The sequence below is a fragment of the Lepidochelys kempii genome, chromosome 4, assembly GCF_965140265.1.
Source record: "Lepidochelys kempii isolate rLepKem1 chromosome 4, rLepKem1.hap2, whole genome shotgun sequence".
Taxonomy (NCBI): Eukaryota; Metazoa; Chordata; order Testudines; family Cheloniidae; genus Lepidochelys; species Lepidochelys kempii.
In genome coordinates this window covers 59984827-60007563 of record NC_133259.1, presented here as the reverse complement: position 1 = coordinate 60007563, position 22737 = coordinate 59984827, and the positions used below count along the sequence as shown (strand labels likewise).

The following is a 22737-nucleotide window of genomic DNA, read 5'->3' as shown; positions in this document are numbered from 1 at the left end:
TATTTTATTTTCCAGTAATTCTCATACACCATACAGTGTTATCCTTTTCTCCAAAATAATAAATTCTGAACTTTTCAAACATGCAGCTACGCTCTTCATGGTAGTTCAAGCCAAACAAGGTGCGCAGTTGATTCTAGAAAAAAGGAGACCTTCTGGCTTCCAAAAAGCACTGTACACTATCTCCAGAGTGAATTGCAAATAAAGTCAGTTTAAGGTGAAGGTTAAGGTCTGCACTGCAGTATCCTGATAATTCTGTAAATGCTATACCTCAATTTTTTGGCAAGCATTAACTTAATGAAGTCAATGAGAATAAATGTTTAGCCAACAGGAATGAGACCAACAGCCGTAGTGTAAGCACAAGCATCATCAGAAAGGACCTAGTTAAGAAAAAAATTGGGAGAAATTAAAAAAATGGAAACTATTTAAAAAGATAGTTTATTTTTCAGTGTTGAGACTAAAAAAAGTTAATATTTTTCAAAATTTAATTTTTCAATAAACAACATTCACGGTGGAAATTAGCAAAGACGCATACACATCAGTAAGCGATGAGTTTGCAAGCAAAGGCTCTGATCCTTCACTGACAACTGTGCAGGCAGAGCCATGCACCAGAGTTCCAGTGCAAGATGAAAGTCAAAAATTAAGATACTTTTCATCAAGCAATTTTTTAAAAAGCATCTTTATGACATCCAATTACCAGTTATTACTAAATTATCCAGAAACATTTCTTTACACTGTTCTGTCTCTGAAACGGGGCCTTCATGTAAATTAACATCAGGCCCATAACATCTTCTGATAAATACAGAATATAATTTGTTTATGCTGTACAGAAGATACATGCTTTATGTCATATTATTCCAGTTATTCATATATTTCATGTGATATATATATCAATTTTGTACTATCAGCCTTTTCATTTTACTTGTTTTTATTAAACACATTAAATATACATCCTGAAAATAACACATTTTGGGGTGTCATATTCTGCCACACTGAGTAATTATTCATGAACTATCCTACTGATTTCACAGTGGGACTACTCAGAGTAAGGTACTACTCAACATAAGGGTGACATAACCTGGCCATCTGGCAGCAGAGTAAAATGAGCAACTTCATTTCTACGAAAAAAGAAAAGGAGTACTAGTGGCACCTTAGAGACTAACCAATTTATTTGAGCATAAGCTATAGCTCACAAAAGCTTATGCTCAAACAAATTGGTTAGTTTCTAAGGTGCCACTAGTACTCCTTTTCTTTTTGCGAATACAGACTAACACGGCTGTTACTCTGAAACCTTTCATTTCTACGAAAACTCCATTGAAGTGAATCAAGTTATGCCAGGGATGAATTTGACCCAACGTCGCCAAGTTTATATTTCTTACCTGTTATTTATTTTCTCCAAATTCTCCTACACAGATCCAGACTGATGAGATTATGTTCCCTGTCTGTAAGCAGTGGAGACAGAGAATAACTGAATCTTCAAGACAATGCTGTGATCCCTACTTGAAGTATATGGAACCCTAGGAGACTCAGTTACAAAAAAATTCCCAACAGTATAATTAATACTCAGGAATGAATAAAAAACTTCATATTTTCAAAATGCCTTAAAAACATTTGACTATTTAACCCTGCAACAACTCAGTTGAGTAGGTACAAGGATATCCCTTTACACAGAAATGGAAACTGAGGCAAAGAAGTTAAAGGCATGGTTCTCACAACTCAAACTGAAATAATTATTAATAATCCATTCAGTCTTCTAGAGAAGATAAGACTTTAATTTCTAATGTAAGAGGCAGGATTTGACTTTTTTTTAAAAAATATACTTTCTTTATATATCACAAAGAAACAAGAAAGCCCAATTTCTTTTTCTTTCACGTCACCATTAAGCTTTAGCACTCTATGCCCATAAAGGAAGGCAGAGATTTTCTTAGTACAATGAAAGCCTTATAGCATAAGAAAGTATTTTGCATCTGTATGTATAAGACCCGATTTTCAAGTGAGCGGCTCCAAGTTTGAGCATAAAATTTTTGTGGTTACAAAATGCACTCAAAATTAGAGGTCGGGTTAAGGTCCTTTTAAAAAAATCAGACACATAAACTTCACCTGTGCAGCACCTAACATATTCAAAACCAGACTGCAGACTAGCTAAGGCAGGTGCACAGGTGAGCAATGGGGCTCTTTGCAAGTAGCAGTACTAGATGGAGAGCAATCTCTGTGGGAAGGGGTGGGAAGCAGCCTTGGCTTCAACCCCTCAACACACTAACCAGTGCAACTGAGTTGGTGCACTGGGAAAAGTAATCTGTACCAAATATAAACTGGTGCAGATTATTTGCCTCCTGGATTTCTGGGGCACAACTATAAACTGTCCTTTGCTCAGAACTGTGACAAAGCCACAATTTAGCCCTCACCTACTAAATATTCACAAGTGTCTAAATTACAGATCACTAGTACTCACTGTAAAGAGCACCTTGTAACAATATAAATCCTTCCAAATAAACTAAGTCTCCTCTTTACAACAGAGACTTTATGAAAAAAAGACAGAAGAATCATTTTCTGGTGTAAAGTGTATGATTAAATTACCTTCAGGAGAAAAAAGAATAATGAGTTTGAAAGCAATTCAGTTAAGCCTGTAATTTTAACAACAACAATCAGAATGTTTCAAATCTTTTTGTAAAAATTCTAACAATAATGTTTCAAGGAAGAATCAGAAAGTATAGCACTGGATAATGTTAGTATCTTAAAAAGTCTGGTGGTATCAGGATTTCAGGCTATGGAAAAGGTTCTCTACTTTGCTCTAATTGCTTCAACAAATAAATCTTGAATTTTGATAAAGCAAACTGAGACCAGACCATACTGAAAAAAAGTATAAATCAACTAAATGGTAAAATGAAAGGCTTGGTGTTTAAATCACGGCACCATGAAATAAAAGGTTTCTTTATTCAATAATATGTAGGAAGATGGATCCTACTGGTATCTTTGAGGAAACAATAGGATTAAACATTTATGTTGAAATCACTGCTTTAAAAGCCAGACCAAGAGCAAAAAGTTTCTTGGGCAAATTATCTATTTTGTTCTTGATTTATAAGGACTATATTGAACACAGTCATTGCCTCTCTGTGCTTCAGTTCTCCATGCTTCAGAATTTATATAGCTTGCCATACAACATGAGAAAATGATGAACTGGAATTAAAAATAAGAAAGCTGTCATTTAGAAATTATAATGAAGATAAACTTTCTCATATACTCATTACAATGAGTAGGAAAAGAAAAAATAAAAAGCATTGAAAAAAATCACTAAAAGATTTACTGCAGATAAATTCTAGGATCCCTGTAACCTATCCATAACAATCAAAATCTGTGCAGTCAGCAGCGTTTATGTTTCTGAATATTCCTCTGAATTAGGATGAAAAGACACAGACCTCGGTAGTCTGTTCCCACATTAAAAACCATAGGCAGCAACTATGAGTCATGGAATATTCACAAGAATGTTCACACAGAGGTGACCCTGCACTGTCATGTTAGAGGAAGGGAACAAGGTATACCTTCCCCATGGAGCAGCCACCCACAAACCTGCTAGATCCCCTAGGATTCACAGGAGGACACAAATGCTCACAGCAGCTCCAACCCTCTGCACATCTGCCCTGTGAAGTGAAGCTTCATTACAGCCACAATGCCAGGGACTCCACCTCCAGCTGTGGAGGCTCCCGAGGACCACCAAAGGTTCTGCAAGAGAGTTCATGCAATCTGTAGTAAATGGTGTGGGTGTTGGGCGATAGCAGCATGCTTACCCACCCACCACCCCAACTTTTCTCCCTGCAAGAATCTCTGACCACAAACATATCACTCTGCAGGGCTGTGGGAGGGCAGTTTGGAGCACTGCTACAGGAAGACTGAGCACCTCTTCTGCAAACAGGGAGATCCACACATGGCTCTCAAGATGATGTGGCCCACAGAGAAATGGAAATCCCATTTCTAAGATAATGTGTCTATTCTCGATACCCAGTAGTATGTTAAAATACTACACTGACTTCCACTTTTCTGTGATTGCTATCCGGTTCACTTGTTGGGTGCCTGATTGATTGATATAAAAAAAAATCTGATGATCCAAACATCAACTGCTAGTAAGCCAGTGAACATGGGAGTTCAAAAACTGCACTACAAAGGACCTAGGAGGGAGGGCTTCGATAAAAGTTTAAGAAAGCCAACATATAAGATGGAAAATATTTTTCTTTAACTGTAAACAAATGCCAGAACTACAAGACTGCTGTCTCCTCTGGTAAACACAGCAAATAACTAAATATATCAGATTTCCAATACATTCTAAGGCAAGTTTCCAGAAGTTTCAGTTTCTTTCTGTCTCCACTACTTTCATAGAAGGAATATCATCCCCTCAGAACAGACCTATGTAAGAGAATGAAAGAGAAATATGTTTTAAGAATTCTACATATATTCTATAATAAAACATAAAAAGGACAATTATTTACAAAAAATTATATCTGCAGTAAACGTTTTCATAGCTGCCATTAAAAAAAAAGACAGATATCAATAAGGGCCAGAATTTGATATCCTTACTCATGTTGAGCAGTACCTCAACTCCATAAATAGTCACCCTGGGCTAATTCTGAAACCAGGGACTAAATATGAACAATGATATCAAAATTTGGCCCTTTCATATTATCACTAAAATTGCTTTACAAACCCATGGCACAAGATTCTGACAGGATTAACAGAGAATATCCATCAAGGAGTTCCAAACAATTTTCAGTAAATCACATACGTAGGGAGACTTGTTAAAAATATTACCCACTTCTGACATTAAAAAAGATAAAAGCAGTCACCTTCATTAAGAAATTAGTCTGTACAATACCACCAAAATTTCCAGGACAATATTTGGCTTTGGCCTCATGCCTTGCAATGCACTTGAAGTCCAGTAACATCTGGTCATAACCAAGCACTGTGTTGCTGTTTACACAGAAACTTTATTTAAATTAGTGGAAAATTCATAGTTTGAACCACGAATGGTTCAAAACTTCTGTCTAATTATACTTCACATTCAGTATATTACCAGACTAGATTTTCAGAAAACCTGGTTATGAAATTCAAGGAAGTCTCAGACACACAGTGTCCATTCAAATACTGAAAAATGGCAAACTCACCTCCCTTATATTATTCAGGTATCTCACAATGATTTGGGATCATTTATTTTGTGATATTAAAAAGACAAAAGAAGCTTGAATTACTCAATGAATTACTCAATAACTGCATGAATTACTCAATAACTGCCATGCATGTAAAGATCTTTTAAATTATGAGCATATCAAAATTTTAAATAAAAAAAGTTACTTCATGGAAAAATAGTCCACCAATTTAGAGAACTGAGAAACCCTGGGGTTACTAACATGCACCTGGATATGCTTTTTGTTGAGAGTGTAGATGGCTCTGAGCCAGGCCTGAAGACGATGAGAGTGTAGTTTTGCTAAGGGTGTCACAAATATACAGGGTGCCATAAGACCCAGAAGTTGCAGGCAAGCCTCTGCAGTTTGCAGGCTCTGATACATGACTACTGCTGTAGCCATGGAGAGTGCAGCTGTATTGGCAGCATCTAGTGAAGCCTGGAGAGATGCCTTGGTGATTGTCTGGCCTTCTGTTAAGAGGGCTTAAAATCATCCTCTGATCCTGTGGCAGGTATTCAATAAAAGATGAGAATTTGGAATAGTTTGTAAAGTTACATTTTGTCATCAGAGCTTGGCAACTGGCTACTCTGAACTGTAGCAAGGCAGAGGAGTAGCTGTTCCATCCCAGGAGGTCCAGTCTTTTTAGCTCTTTATTGTTTTGTGTAGAGTGGAACTGAAGTTGTCTGTTCCATTCACTGTCTCAACCAGGGAGTTGGGTGTCGTATGGGAGAAGAAATATTCTGTGTCTTTGGGTGGGATGTAGTATTTCTTATCAGCCCATTTATATGTAGGTGATATAGTGGCTGGCACTTGCTACACAGAACATGCATGGATCAGGATAGCACCACTGATGGGCAAGGCAATATTGCCAAGGAGATGCGTGAAGAATATCCAACAAGTATTGGGGTTTGTCAAAATTCCTTCCCCACTCTGAACTCTAGGGTACAGATGTGGGGACCTGCATGAAAGACCCCCTAGGCTTATTCTTACCAGCTTAGGTTAAAAACTTCCTCAAGGTACAAACTTTGCCTTGTCCTTGAACCCTATGCTGCCACCACCATGCGTGTTAAACAAAGAACAGGGAAAGAGCCCACCTGCAGATGTCTTCCCCCCAAAATATCCCCTCAAGCCTTACACCCCCTTTCCTGAAGAAGGCTTGATAAAAATCCTCACCAATTTGCATAGGTGAACACAGACCCAAACCCTTGAATCTTAAGAACAATGAAAAAGCAATCAGGTTCTTAAAAGAAGAATTTTAATTAACGAAAAAATAAAAGAATCACCTCTGTAAAATCAGGATGGTAAATACCTTGTGGGGTAATCAGATTCAAAACATAGAAAATCCCTCTAGGCAAAACCTTAAGTTACAAAAAGACACAAAACCAGGAATATACATTCCATTCAGCACAGCTATTTTACCAGCCATTAAACAAAAGAAATCTAACGCATTTCTACCTAGATTACTTACTAACTTTTTACAGAAGTTCTGAGCTGCATTCCTGTCTGTTCCCAGAAAAAGCATCACACAGACAGACAGACCCTTTGTTCCCCCCCCGCAGCTTTGAAAATAACTTGTCTCCTCATTGGTCATTTTGGTCAGGTGCCAGCGAGGTTATCTCCGCTTCTTAATCCTCTACAGGTGAAAGGGTTTTGCCTCTGGCCAGGAGGGATTTAGAGGTGTTTACTCTTCCCTTTATATTTATGACACCCACCCCCCAAATCACAGATAGAGTGAAACGCTGGCTGTGATTTCTTCCTGAAGCTCTAGGAGAAAACAGAGTTAATAAGACATTATAATAAGACTACCAAGTATATAAAGACTAACAATATTTTCCACATCTCAAGGACGATTTTAACCAGTTGATTCTGGGAAACTTTCATGGGAGAGTGCATCAGCCACTTTGTTAGAAGCTCCTGAGATGTGTTGGATGTCGAAATCAAACTCTTGGAGAGCTAAACTCCACCGACAAAGTTTTTTGTTATTTCTCGTGGCGGTATGAAGCCACTGTAGCACAGCATGGTCAGTTTGCAGATGGAAACGCCGTCCCCAAACGTATGGGAGTAGCTTTTCCAGAGTGTAGACAATGGCATAACATTCTTTTTCACTGACTGACCAGTTGCTTTCCCTCTCAGACAGCTTCTTGCTGAGAAACACTACAGGATGGAATTCTTGATCCGGTCCTTCCTGCATTAAAACTGCTCCCACACCACACTCAGACGCATCTGTGGTTACTAGGAATGGTTTGTCAAAGTCTGGGGCCCTTAGCACAGGGTCAGACATGAGTGTCCCTTTAAGCTGGTTAAAGGCCTTCTGACACTCTTCGGTCCACTGAACGGCACTGGGATGCTTCTTTTTGGTTAGGTCTGTCAGTGGGGCAGAGATTTGGCTGTATTGCGGTACGAATCGCCTGTAATATCTGGCCAAGCCTAAGAAGGATTGGACCTGTTTCTTTGACTTTGGGACAGGCCACTTTTGGATAGCATCCACTTTGGCCTGTAGGGGGTTGACAGTTCCTTGACCCACCTGGTGTCCAAGATAAGTCACTCTGTTTAGGCCTATTTGACACTTCTTAGCCTTAACAGTTAGTCCTGCCTCCCTTATGCGCTCGAAGACTTTTTGTAGATGTTCCAGGTGTTCTGCTCAGGAATCCGAAAATATGGCCACATCGTCAAGGTAGGCAACTGCATATTCTTCTAATCCCGCTAGGAAACCATCTACAAGTCTTTGGAAGGTGGCGGGTGCATTCTGCAGCCCGAAAGGGAGCACATTAAATTCATACAGCCCGACATGTGTGGTGAAGGCTGACCTTTCCTTGGCAGATTCATCTAGCGGTACCTGCCAGTACCCCTTGGTTAAGTCCAAGGTAGAGATGAACTGGGCCCGTCCCAGTTTCTCCAATAGTTCATCTGTGCGTGGCACTGGATAGTTGTCTGGGCGCGTTACAGCATTTAGCTTATGGTAGTCCATGAAAAAATGTATCTCCCCATCTGGTTCGGTAACTAGAACAACTGGAGATGCCCATGCACTGCCAGGGGGATGGATTACACCCATCTGTAGCATATCCTGGATCTCCCATTTTATAGCAGTTTTAGCTTGAGGAGACACCCAGTAAGGTTGGACTTTAATTGGGTGAGCATTACCTGTGTCAATGGAGTGGTATGCCCGTTCAGTCAGTTCTGGGGTGGCTGAGAATGTCGGCGCGTAGCTAGCGCACAGTTCCTTGATCTGCTGTCGCTGCATACACCCAAGGGTCATGGAGAGGTTCACCTCTTCCACACCACCAGCACTTTTCCCTTTGTAGTAGACACCTTCAGGCCACTCAGCGTCATCTCCTCCCTGGGCTGTAAACTGACAAACCTTTAATTCTCTGGAATAAAAGGGCTTGAGAGAATTAATATGGTCCACCTTAGGCTTTCGGTTGGAGGTGGGGAAGGCTATGAGATAATTAACAGCTCCCAGGCACTCTTGGACCGTGAATGGCCCTTCCCACAACGCTTCCATTTTATGAACCTGGAGCGCCTTTAAGACCATAACCTGGTCCCCTACTTTGAAGGAAAGCTCTCTGGCATGTTTATCATACCAGGCTTTTTGCTCTTTTTGAGCATCCTGTAGGTTTTCTTTAGCAAGGGCTAAAGAGGTTCGGAGGGTGTTTCGTAGGTTGGTTACAAAGTCCAGAATGTTAGTTCCTCTAGAAGGTGTAAATCCCTCCCATTGCTGCTTCACCAACTGCAATGGCCCACGGCCATATACAAGTTCAAATGGTGAAAACCCTAAACTGGGATGTGGTACAGCTCTGTAGGCAAAGAGCAACTGCTGGAACATTAGCTCCCAATCATTGGAGTGTTCATATACGAATTTTCGTATCATGGCCCGCAAAGTTCCATTAAACTTCTCCACCACGCCATTTGTTTGATGGTGGTAAGGAGTGGCAACCAAGTGATTCACCCCATGAGCTTCCCAAAGGCTTTCCATAGTTCCTGCCAGAAAATTAGTTCCTGCATCTGTAAGGATGTCAGAGGGCCAACCTACCCTGGCAAAAATGTCTGTTAGTGCCTGGCACACACTTTTAGCCCTGATGTTGCTTAGAGCTATTGCTTCCGGCCATCGGCTGGCAAAATCCATGAAAGTCAGTATGTATTGCTTTCCTCTGGGTGTCTTTTTTGGAAAAGGACCCAGAATATCCACACCTACTCGCTGAAATAGAACTTCAATGATGGGGAGTGGCTGGAGAGGGGCTTTGACCTGGTCTTGGGGTTTTCCCACTCTTTGGCACACCTCACAAGACCGGACATCGGTAGAAACATCCTTGCCCATTCCCTCCCAGAGGAATGACCTCCCCAAACAGTCTTTGGTCCTGTTCACCCCAGCGTGGCCACTAGGATGATCATGGGCTAAGCTCAAGAGCTTGACCCGGTACTGAGTTGGAACTACCAACGGTCTCTGAGGATGCCATTCTTCCTAGTGTCCACCAGAAAGAGTTTCCTTGTATAAAAGTCCTCTTTCTACAACAAACCTGGATCGATTAGAAGAGCTGAGAGGCGGTGGGTTGCTCCATGCTGCCATCCAAGCTCTTTGGAGGTTTTCATCTGCTTCCTGTTAGGTCTGGAACTGTTCTCTTGATGCTGGAGACATCAGTTCCTCATTGGATTGTAGACCTAGGCTTGGTCCCTCTGGAAGCAATGCAGGTGATAGGGCTGTTTCCGTTGACTGTGAACCGCTCTCCACTGGTGCACTATGTTGGGGTTCAGGTTCCGGCTGAGCCTCTCGTGTAGGGTTATCTGCTGCTGCTGGTGCAGGTTCAGTGGGGCTCGCTGGTGTTGGGGTTGCAAGTACTGGAAGCAGTGCTGGCAATGGTTCTGGTGCTGGTTGTTCCGCCAGTTTCAGTTCTGAGACTGGCTCTGTCTGGGTCTCTGGGACTGGATCCACTACTGCTGCTGCAGACGTTGGCATGGGGTCCTGTTCCATTACCTCTGATCGGGTCCTAGTAGAAGTTTCCGGAACAGAGCTAGACATGACAGCTTGCTTAGCCTGGCTGCAGGTGACTATTCCCACCCTCTTGGCTAGCTTCACATGACTGGCCAAGTCTTCCCCCAACAGCATGGGGATGGGATAATCATCATAGACTGCAAAAGTCCATGTTCCTGACCAGCCCTTGTAGACAAATTGAAAGAGTTGGACTTGAAGGGTTGAATTGTTACTTGGATCTCTGGGTCGATTAAATTGGGGTCCACTAAGGAAGCATGGATAGCCGACACTTGCGCTCTGGTGTCCCTCCACAAGGTGACCTTCTTCCTGCCCACACTCACAGTTTCCCTCTGCTCCAAGAGTATCTGGGAGGTATCTGGGCCTGAAGACCTCTGGTGTGATTCCAGTGCAATGAACTGTAATCTGTTGGGGTTCTTGGGGCAGCTGGCCTTTACATGCCCCAGCTCGTTACATTTAAAACATCATCCAGCTGACGGGTCACTGCGGCAAGATGGGTTGCTGGAGAACGGTGTGGTGGGATGATAAGGTGTCTGGAGTGTTCCTCGGGGTGTAGTTGGGGCCTTGGGCTGCCCCCGGTAGTAGGGTGTGGTCTGAGGTTGTCCCTTCTGGTATCCGCTCCAACTGCAACCAATTTTTTTCTTTTCTGCCACCTCCACCCATTTGGCTCCAATCTACCCCACCTCAATTACAGTTTTGGGCTTCCCATCTAGGATGTATCTTTCTATTTCCTTAGGAACACCCTCTAGGAACTGCTCCATTTGCGTTAGGAAGGGCAAATCTTTTGGAGATTTAACACTTGCTCCTGATATCCAGGCATCCCAATTTTTCACAATGTGGCAGGCATGTCGGGTAAATGACACGTCTGGTTTCCACCTTAGGGCTCTGAACCACTGACGGGAATGTTCAGGTGTTAGCCCCATTCTGACTCTCACCTTGGTTTTAAACAGTTCATACTTGTTCATGTGTTCCTTAGGCATTTCAGCCACCACCTCTGCTAAGGGTCCATTGAGCTGCGGCCTCAGCTCTACCATGTATTGGTCTGTAGAGATGCTGTACCCAAGGCAGGCCCTTTCAAAGTTTTCTAAGGCGGCCCCAGTATTATCGCCTGCCTTGTAGGTGGGGAACTTCCTGGGATGTGAAGTGGTACCTGGAGAAGGATTGCTATTCTGCTGAGCCTTTGCCTTCTCCAGTGCATGCTTCCACTCTTTTTCCTTTTCCTCCATTTCTTTTTCCTTTGCCTCCATCTCTCTCCTGAGGGCAGCCTCTTTGGCTTTTTCTGTCTTGAGTTCTGTCATCTTAGCCTCTCTGTTTTTCACTAACTTTACACCCAAGAGTTAAAAAAAAAAAAAAAAAACTGGCTTGTAAAATTTTTTTGTGCTGTAATGTGACACCTATGTTCTCTGATACCTATTCTCAGCCTACAGAAAAATCCTTTGTCTCCAGGCAAATAGACAGAAAAACCCTCTAGTTGCTCTTAGCTAAAAAAAAAAACCTCTTCAGGTCTGTGAAAACTAGTGAATTTCCCTGCAGGAGGTTAACTACTCTGCCTAAAGGTAGAGAAAACTCCAGCTCAAAAAAGACAAATCACTTTGTTATGCTTGCTGCTTTGGCCCCCAGGCAGAGACCAAAAAACCTCTAACTTCTTTCAGCTTAAAACCTGTTTCAAGCAGCCCAAAGGGGAAAAAAAAGTCCTTTTAAAATCCTACTGTGCTTCTGTTTCAAAATTATCTAAAAAAAAAATCTCAGAATTATCCCACCGCTCTGCCACCTCTGTCAAGGTTCCTTCCCCACTCTGAACTCTAGGGTACAGATGTGGGGACCTGCATGAAAGACCCCCTAAGCTTATTCTTACCAGCTTAGGTTAAAAACTTCCTCAAGGTACAAACTTTGCCTTGTCCTTGAACCCTATGCAGCCATCACCAAGCGTGTTAAACAAAGAACAGGGAAAGAGCCCACCTGCAGATGTCTTCCCCCCAAAATATCCCCCCAAGCCTTACACCCCCTTTCCTGAAGAAGGCTTGATAAAAATCCTCACCAATTTGCATAGGTGAACACAGATCCAAACCCTTGAATCTTAAGAACAATGAAAAAGCAATCAGGTTCTTAAAAGAAGAATTTTAATTAAAGAAAAAGTAAAAGAATCACCTCTGTAAAATCAGGATGGCAAATACTTTACAGGGTAATCAGATTCAAAACACAGAGAATCCCGCTAGGCAAAACTTTAAGTTACAAAAAGACACAAAAACAGGAATATACATTCCATTCAGCACAGCTATTTTACCAGCCATTAAACAAAAGAAATCTAACGCATTTCTACCTAGATTACATACTAACTTTCTATACAGGAGTTCTGAGCTGCATTCCTGTCTGTTCTCGGCAAAAGCATCACACAGACAGACAGTCCCTTTGTTGTCCCCCCCGGCCCTCCAGCTTTGAAAGTAACTTGTCTCCTCATTGGTCATTTTGGTCAGGTGCCAGCGAGGTTATCTTAGCTTCTTAACCCCTTTATAGTTGAAAGGGTTTTGCCTCTGGCCAGGAGGGATTTTATAGTTCTATATACAGAAGGTGGTTACCCTTCCCTTTATATTTATGACAGGATTCCTACATTTCCTCCAGCAGAATATGTAGGGTCTCCGCTATACATTTCATAAGTTCTTGAAAGGGCCTCAAATAAGTCAACATAAGTGATGAGGGAGACATAATAACCTCGTCCAGTGGAGAAAGAATTTCTTCGCCCACTCGTGGCTCTTGCTCCTCTGTAAGAGCTTGCCACATGGGAGAGCTCAAGGGTAGCAAATGCTGTTCCTGATGGGCCCTCTTATGAAATGGGAGCTGTAGAACTGTTCACCATAAAGAGGCCAATAGATTCCAATAAGATCACTGTGGTGGAGCACAAGAAAAGAGGTCAGGATTCCATGGATGTCCTTGCCAGGGTTGCCCTGTTAGAAGTTTCATAGTCAGGATATACCTCAAATGAGGGAGGCGGAAAGGGGGAACCTTGTATAGACCCCTTGAATCAGAAGAAGTGTCATTGCCCATGTCAATGGGAGGGACAAATGGTGTCAGGACTGGTGACAGAGTTGGTATGGGAGCCCAAAATGGATCCTGTAATTGCATGGGAACCATAGATCGACAGTGTAAAGATACACTGAATTGGAGCACACTGAATTGGTACCAGCCTGAAATGTGTCTCTGTGACCTCTAAGAATCTGTGGAGTGCTGGAGACCGTGGTCTTAAGATCTGGAGAAGGTGGTCTTTTCTTCTTTTATAGTTTACATGGTTCTGAAGGCCCCAAGGGTCTTTGCTTACCATCACAGTATAGACAGTAACTGGAGCTCTCTGTGGATTCAATGTACAGCAGTATGCCTGGCATCCCACAGGTCTCAGCAAGTGCTCCCTTAAAAAGAGTTTGAGCCTGTCCTCCCTCAGTTTCTTAGATCTACTCTTAAAGCCTGATCAGATCTTACATTTTGGAGGGGATAAGAGAGTCTTTAAGGCAGCAGAGGCAGCTTGAATGTCCATTGCTATGGGGGAAAGACCTATGGAAAGTCTAGCAGGGTTTGAAGCCCAGGGTTTTGGGCATAACCCACACTCAAGACACTCAAGACGTGGATTAAGGCCTCAGAAACAATGGCCCAAATTGGGCAAAAAACAGAAGAAGGGATGGGGACACCCCTCCACCTTTGAAAAAGCACAAACTGTGCTAAAAGAAAAGAAAGAAAATTTAAGCAAGTGCTGTAGCGAGCTGAGGCTAACTAATGGATACTGCACTATTCCATCACAAGCTGCAAGTGTCTGAGAAGAAACTGGAATAGCAGTGGGTCTGCTCCTCCCTGTATACTCTCATACTGGATCACAAGGGCATCTAGCACTCAGACAAGGACGCTGCTGATGAAAATCTCTGATCATGAGCGCACAAACGTGCGCACGTTCTGACATGGAGCACCTATACTGGAAGAAAAAGATGATGCACATACATAATGTCTGCTGGAACAGGCCATTTAATATTAAAATATTGATTTTAGATGTATTTTTCCTTTCCTCCTTTCTTGTAACATTAAGGTGCAACATACTACCAAACTCACTTCATAGTCAAAAAGTAAGAGAAATTTGAAGCAACTGTTTTGGGGAACAGGAATCACCATTTCTATTAAAATGATTGTAATGTTACTTAAAAAAAAAATTAACCTGTACAGTTTAATTGGCTGTTTTCCTCCAGGCTTTAACTTTATTAAGAATTCAACAACTTTTTATTATTTCTTCAGTATTTTTTTTAATATTGTATACATCATTAGATTTTTTTAAAAAATTCTAAATTGCATTTTTCAGTTTTTGTGCAAAAGTTTTCCCAGGTGGACTCCAAAAGATCTAAATAATAATACTACCACTTATGGGAGAAATTGAGATTTCTACACTGATACTAATGTAAAATTAGAGATAGATCTTCCGGTGTATCCAAAAGTGTATACATCAAGTCATGGGTATGTGTGCAAGTGGTTAAAGCTCATTTTTGCAGTTTCCTAAACTGGTGATTCTCTTGGCAAACCAGTTCCCTTGTGCTGTATTTGCAAAAGCAGTATGAAAACTAAACAGGTTTGGAGTAGCATAGGAGCATCCCAGCCATGCTTCTTTTCTGTTATGCCAACAGCAGGGAAACTGTGTGTGGCATAAGAGTCCATTGTCAACTCATCAGGGGAGTCATCTTCATCCAGTTCTTCAATTAGATTTTGAAATTGTCTGTGATTGAGTGCATTTGAGAGAATGAATTTCATAATGTGCAAGACAGGTTTCATGACGTGATCAAATTTGAGATTTTTAGATACCAGTTGATCCCGATGAATAATACAATAAAATGTCCAAAATTCGGGAAAGCTCTCGTCAAACTTACAAAGCCCTACTAATCCATTCACAGATCCCCACATAGACGAAGCCCATCCATTGCAATGGCAGTGAACTTGTGTAAAGGCAAGTGGCTTTTCGCAACTACCAACATCAACGCCTCCTTTAGATCTCGTCCACAAGTTCTGTCCTTCAGTGGCACGATATTGAGGAGTACTTCCCTTACAACACAGTTGTCAGACACAGTGCGGACAAATACCGATAATAAGGTTTATCCTGTGCATGGCATGACTCATCCAAAGTGATGCTTAAATACTCACACTACTGAAGTTCTGAGTGCAGTTGCGATTCCATGTCCCCATTCAGGTTGGAGACCCTGCGTTCCGTTGTGCGGTGTGAAAGCTGAAGGTCAGAAATTTTCTTCTGTAGATTCTCGTTTTCTGGTGACAGGACTGAAATCACATCAGTGAGTCACGTTTTTATAGGCTCCCCTTCAGAGTAGGGCTTTTTCACATCGGCTATGTGCCAGGCCACATAACAGGAGGCTAACGTTATAGTCTGAGATCAGTTGGCAAATCTGGTGAAGAACTGGGCTTTTACATCTGTTTGTTTTTTCAAAGTTTTCAGTTTTAAAGTGCGGAGAACCTTGTGGGAATTCTTGATCTATATATGCATGGCTAGAAGCGAAATGATGCTGCAAGTTTGAAGAATTGAACTGAGAGATACATGTCTAGCAAAGAAGACACATGGCCTTACCATTTACGTTCAATGAAAAAGTACTTATTCTCCCATTCCTGTTGAAAGCCTTGATTTTCATCTCTGTGTATTTTCTTTTCTGTTTGCATTTGCCTTCCATTGTTAGATGGTATAAAAAAAATTTAGATTAAAAATTTCCACACCAACTGGTCACTGTGTGCTTTATTCAAGGAGACACTGGTGCTGGCCAGGAGCTGCTGGACCCCTGGCTCTGTCCCAGGCCCCAACCCCCACTCAACCCCTTTCCCCAAGTCACCACCCGCACCTCCCCCCCGCCTCTTCCCGCCTCCTCTCCCGAGTGAGCCATGTCCTTGCTCCTCCCCCAGTCCCTGAGCCTCCTGCACATCGCAAAACAGCTGATCATGGCGGGCAGGAAGCACAGGGAGGGAGGAGGAGGTGCTGGGGGAGAGAGGGATGAAGTTGTGCTACACATCCGCTCTCCTCCCCTCTCCCCCCCAGAGTCTCCTGAACATCACAAAAGAGCTGATCACAGAGGGCAGATGGCATGGGGGGAGAGAGCAGGCGCTGCCAGGGCTGCCAGTGGGTGCTGAGCACCCACCATTTTTTCCCCAGAGTTGGCTCCTAGCAGGAGCCGCATATTATCTTCTGAAGAGCCGCATGCGGCTCCGGAGCCACAGGTTGGCCACCCCTGATCTACACTGTAAGCTGCACTTTCACGACAGAGATTGCACCACAGTACTTGTATGAGGTGAATTGAAAAATACTAATTTTTTTCATTTTTACAGTGCAAATATTTGTAATCAAAAATAAAATATACTGATTTTAATTACTACACAGAATAAAATATATATGAAAATGTAGAAAAGCATCCAAAATATTTAATAAATTTCAATTGGTATTCTATTGTTTGATTTTTTTTAGTTAATCACGTGAGTTAACTGCGATTAATTTACAGCCCTACTAGGAACCTTTTAGTTGGCACCCACGGTGTCCACATAGGGGAGATACAGCACAGCACTTGGGTGCACACTTCCATGGTCCAAACTGTGGGGCAGTGTGGACACACAGGCTGTATTTCAAGTTAGTGTTTTTTTTAATTTTTGATTAGTCCCAAACTAGATCTGGAGTGGGAATGCCCCTGGTTTGCAGAGTTCTGAGGACAGTGAGAAGAGATACTGGACCTTCGGGATACATCTCCCAAAGGCTGTTAGCAGATGCAAAGTTGACCAAGTCTACAGCATTTAAAGAAAATGAGCATAAATAACCAACTTGCAGCCTTTCTATTTTGTACATTATGAGCCAAGGATACATACTCTGACAAAAGTATTTCCCCAGAGATGACCAACAACATGTAAATAAAACAAATCAGTACAGAACAGATGGGAATGAATAGGTTGTACATATTGGACATTTCCTTCCAGAAGACTTTTTGGAGGAGAAGGCTAAAATCAAAGAAAAGAAGAAACCTGAAACTGTTTTGTGCTGTTTCTCTGAAGAAGAGACAACTAAACTTCACACACAAGGTGTCTGTCCAGCAATAAAAGGCAAAATTGTTAGCCTCCAAGTGACAACCAGCTATGTTCAGGAATTAAGACAACAATCCAAACAAACATTCTCAGTAGTTTCCTGGAATAAAAAGATATTTTTGGTTAATCTAATTTTTCTTCTATTTCTCATGTCCACAAGTTCTACAGTGTTGTACAGAGAGAGAAGGAGAAATGTCATTTCAAATCTGAATTAGGCCCTATCCACTGAAGGAATGACAAAGCAGAGAATTTGTATGGCCATCAGAGAATAATTCTACATTACTAGCCCTTTAACACTAAAACTAAAGATAGTTTTAATTAAGATACATTATAGCTCAAAGATATCTCATCATGGAATAGGGATTATAAATTCTAATTCTATAGTATGAGACAATATAGTCATGTAATGTTTAAGGAAAGTTTAGTAAATGAGTTACAATAGTTCATGGATTAGGGACCCAATTTTATGGGGTTCCAGAGCCTTCTGTATAGATTATTTAGTTTAATCTTTATATCTACCCAATGGGACTAAGTGCTCAGTCAAGAAGACACCATCAGAGATGCTTAGTTTTGCAGTTCTCAGACTGTGGATTTGTGTATCCAGAGATAACATGCTTGTTAACAGCAAAAATGTTTTAAAATAAATACTATATAGAGGTGAGAAATAACAGACCTCAACCCTATTGTCCCTCTGCACATTTGTGTACACAGAGTCAATCCCTTACCTCTCTCTAAAAGTGCAAACTTTCAAAAAGTTCAATGAATAGAAGATTGTTGGGGGCGGAATAGATCTGGACAAGGAGAAGAAGTCTGGAGATAAATGTGAGATGGGAGGGACAGGGAGTAGAAACAAAAGTGGAACTGTTTGAGCAGCATATTCCAGAAGCCTCGAGGTCTTTCTGAGTGTAGCCTTCATTGATTTGAGATCTACCATACTATTCTCTCACTAGAAGAGAAAACCTATAATGGCAGCAGGACATGAAAGAGATCTAGCTTTGGAATATTTTAATTAAGTTCCTCTACCTGTGTGTAAGACAGACATCCATGCAAACAGTGCAACAAAGAAATGCAAGGCCTGGTTGCCCACATGGAACAACATCATGAGAAGTGTTCCTTCTCAGGAGGAAGTTGCGTTGAAGATGATGAAAGGAACATATCTGAACATGCAGGATCTTCAGGTTGGTAAACTTTTTTATTTCATACTTCTTTCTTAAGGACTTCCTGTCTTCCTTCTGGACTATTCTTGAATTCTCATGTTTGAGCAAAAAATATAGTTGTTACTCTATGGTACTATCATTTTAGATGCAATTGTAATGAAAAATAAATAGCTGAAATAGGCAGACCTTCCTTTTACAATTTCACCTTTAAAGTAGTACTGAGTGTCAGTGAATGCAATGAGTAATACTAAATGAGCAATATGGTAATAATAATTAAATAACTGCATTAACATATTTTGTTTAGGAGAATCCATCCTCAAGATACAGGATTCTAAAGACCATCCATCTTCAGGATCTCCATCATTTTCTATAGTTTCAGATACCTGCCAACAATAGTGTTTCAGTCACATCATGTATGTCACATAGCCACAGTAGATCACCTAAAGCAAAAAGGAAAAAAAATCTCCATCATCCAGAAACAACCATAGATAAGTCTGTCATAAGAACCAGCAGATTACAAAAAGAGGTAATTGATGAAAAAATTCAAATGTCTAGTACGCAGCTTGGTCACAGACCATGCTGCAAATGTATCCAAAATGAGAAGAAATTTAGAAGACAGCGAAGAGTCCCAAGCTAACATATGGCTGCAGTGCTCATTTGATGCACCTTCTAGCCTAAGACTTCAGTGTTCCAGAAATAAAGGCTAATGTTGTTGAAATTACAAAATACTTCCGTAACAACCACTTTGCAGTAGCTGCTCTGAAAAAAAGTGGGAGGAACCAAGCTAACTCTCCCACAAGACGTGCAACAGAACTCAGTAGTGGACTTTTTTGAGCACTATATCAAGAACTGGCCTAATCTGACGACAGTTTGTGAACAAAACTGTGGAAAAAATAGATGGCACTGCCACAGCCAAAGTTCTCAACACTGGGCTTAAGAGAAATGTTGAACACATGCTGAGTATCCTGAAGCCTATTTCTATAGCCTTGAACAAAATGCAGGGAAATAGCTGTTTTATTGCTGACACTGTTGAAATTTCGAAGGAACTGAGTGAGATCTTAAAAAGAGAAATATGCAACGACAGTTAAATTACAAGCATTAAAAAAACAAATGGGAAAAGCACTATCTCTAGCTCATTTTCTTGCAAACATTCTCAATACTCGGTACCAGGGTCAAACCTTAACTGCTGAAGAAGAGGAGTTGGCTATGACATGGACATCCAGCAATCATCCCTCTGTAATGCCAACTATAATAAACTTTAGAGCTAAGGGTGAACCATTTAAGAAACATATGTTTGCTGATGATGTTTTAAAGAAAGTCACACCAGTGAACTGATGTAAGTCACTTAAGGACTTGGATTCAGAGACCGTTGAAGTGATAATCTCACTTTTAAGAGCAGTCGCTTCTTCTGCCGGTGTAGAAAGAATATTTTCTTCCTTTGGACTAATTCATTCCAAATTGTTTGGGACCTGAAAAAGCAGGAAAGCTTGTTTTTCTTTTCCAGATTATGAACAAACAGGAAAATGAAGGTGAAGATGACTGAGTTAGCTGCAGAAGCCAATATTTTAAGTTTCTCATGTTGACCTGGCTGACATAGTCAATTTTTTTTTTAAATATTTCATTTAAATATTTTAGTTAAAAACAATTTAAACAAAAACAAACCTGATTTTGAAAAACTTCAATGTTTAACTAAATTCAAAAATTCATGTGCTTGTTTTGTTAAAATATTATATGTTTGCTGTTGAAGAAAAAATCAAGACTACATAACATTATTGTTTTAGTTAAATAAAACAATTTAAATGTCTGTCTGGTGATATTCTCCTTCTAATACAGCATGGCAAAAAAATCCTCCAAATATTAATGATTAACCTGTTGAATTGGAGATAGTTCACCTCCCAATGACTTCATAAATACTGCTTCAATTACCTTTAGTAAATTAAATAACCAGTCATTCATTTTCTGATATAGCTGTAAAACTAATCTGAAAAGTTTTCAAAATAAATAACTTTAAAAATGTATAGTGTGTACCTTCTAAAAATGAAATCATGATTTAAATCAAATCCACCGTGATTCTCAGCTTCATACAGAGCTCTATCCTTTTGGTCTAACCAAGTTGCCTGTGGCACAGGACCCAGGACGAGGTAGGTGGATGTAAAGCCACCTTTCTATTGCCACAGTCCTCAGTTCTAAAAAAACAGGTAAGTCAATCCCTCCTGAAAGCAGCTATAGCTCTTCCTAACATGTAACTATTTCTTCTTCCTGGTAATTCTCCTGTAGCCTATGGTCTAAATCATCTCCTGTGGGCAAAATTAATACCATATGATGATGAAACTCCTATTGGAACCCACTTTGTACTCAATTCAAAAGAGAAGATGAAATGGGAAAAAGTATAAAACTGAAGTAGGAAAAAGATAAAAAATAAGAGATGCATTGTTACAACCTGCATTCATGTGAAGGAACTAAAGCGGAAAAATGGCTCTTGATGTGTGAAGTTGAAGATTTCTTTAGCACTGTGCTTCTTGTTTATCACGAACAACAGTGACACCACCCTACAGATCAAGACTGGTGAACTGAGAATACAGGAAAGAAGATGTACTTAGCCCACAGGCAGCAAGTACGTAGGCTACGTATACACAGAACAAATTTAAAGTAACCTTCTCTGGTTTCAATTCCTAAGAACTAATTAAAAATAATTATTAAACTTACCCAAATGTAGCAGTGTAAACTGGGCTGCCAATTCCTTTGCATCTTCTAAGGTTGTGCAGAGTTTGTCTGGCATAAAATAACTCTGGGATCCATTTGCAATAGTAGGAATAACTATTTTATATACCAAGAGTACTTTTCCATCCTGACTTGTTGTTGAATATAAATAGTATTCTGGTGGTGCCCAGTTATTTTTGTTGCAGTAATAATCCAAGTGCATTACTGCAGAACTGAAATGATTGGATTTTAAAGAATACATGCTAATTGGAGTAAGCTTTGTCCCTGGAAAAAATGGGTAAGTACACCTTTCAATTTCAGGGGGGCTTGGACTGTGCTGACCGTTAAGACGAACTGAAAGATTTCCTGGTTTTCCTAACGATTTTTGATGACCATCTTCCTTGTTAGCAAAAACTAGAAGATTTTCAGAATTGGGACTAATTTGACCATTAAGATGCTGTCTCCAAGTGCTTTCTTTGTTTACAGGTTTTGCCAGTGTTACCTCAATACTAGCTCCATCAATGCATTTTCCATTCATAATTGACATAGCTGCAACTGCATCCTCTCGGTTGAAAAAATGAACAAAAGCATAGTCTCTCAGTTTCTTTACACGTTCAACTGCTCCTGGCTTGAATTTGTTAAATTCAGCCTTAATTGCATCCTCTGTAGTAGAGATCATTAAGTTTCTTACATACAATACTTTAACCCTCTGCATTGTTTCTTCATCAACTTCTTTCTCTGGGTCTGCCCAGTCTACTTGAATAGTATGTCCCCATAGCTGGAATGTTCCTAGGACAAAGAAGTATTAGATTTAAGTAAAATGCCTAATACTGAAAAAAGAAAGCTAAGTGAAAAATAATATTAATTAACAATTCCAGGAACCAAAACACTGAAATAAGCCTATGTTATTTATAATACTAAATTTGAAACAAACCACTATGAAATGTTTTATTTGCATTCACTTTGCTAAACAGACATTGCTTGAAAGTATAAAGGTCAATAAGAAAAATAAAACTTTGCAAAAAATTCTTCAGCAATGTTTATCTGTTTAAAAAGTACTCAGTCTGCTTCTGCTTAAACCACAACCAGTGCCAGTTTTGCTAAAGATGATTGCTTTTGTGAAATCTATGTGGTTTCAAGTAGTCAAATATTTTGCCAGTTGGTGATGCAATGTACAGTATTTTTAAAATAGTCATACTTTGTGTGTGGGTGGGAACAAAACACAAAATAATGTGTGTCCATGTTAGAATAAGCCCTATTAATGTACTTGCCCAATATGCATTAAAACAAGTTCACTGAATATCATAAAGCATGTTATGTTTAAAAAAAGTTCAAATTTGAGTGCCATACCATTTTTTTTCCTTACATTTGTTGAGTTGGCCTTATTATTTCTCCTGTTACTTTTCAAGGCTTAGATAAGCTTCTTTAAAGTCAATGCTTCTTGTCTGTGACCAACATAAGACTTTGGGTGAAGTCAATAGAAGTTTTGTCAATCATTTCAATGGGACCAGGATTTCACGCCCTGTCTTTGGTGGTAGACATTTTCTTGGCCTTTCTTTCTTGTTTCTCCAACTATGCTTCCCCAATCTCTTCTCTCCTTTTCCTTCCAACTCTCTCCCTTGCTACTGAAACTTTTGTTCTC

At 40.5% G+C, this 22737-nt stretch overlaps 1 protein-coding gene across 2 annotated transcripts in view; it reads right to left on the bottom strand.

Moving 5' to 3' along the window:
- The window catches only part of RBM46 (RNA binding motif protein 46), a 39225-nt gene that overhangs the window by 953 nt on the left and 15535 nt on the right, over positions 1–22737 (bottom strand). The window contains exons 3-4 of one of the 2 annotated variants that reach the window (XM_073341423.1): positions 21102–21884; positions 351–377 (exon numbers count right to left, since the gene is read on the bottom strand). In XM_073341423.1, coding sequence (XP_073197524.1) covers positions 367–377; positions 21102–21884 — 794 coding nt within the window. In that variant the 3' untranslated portion in view covers positions 351–366. Of the gene's footprint in view, positions 1–350; positions 378–21101; positions 21885–22737 lie in introns of those variants that run through there. The other variant, XM_073341422.1, reaches the window with a different exon arrangement.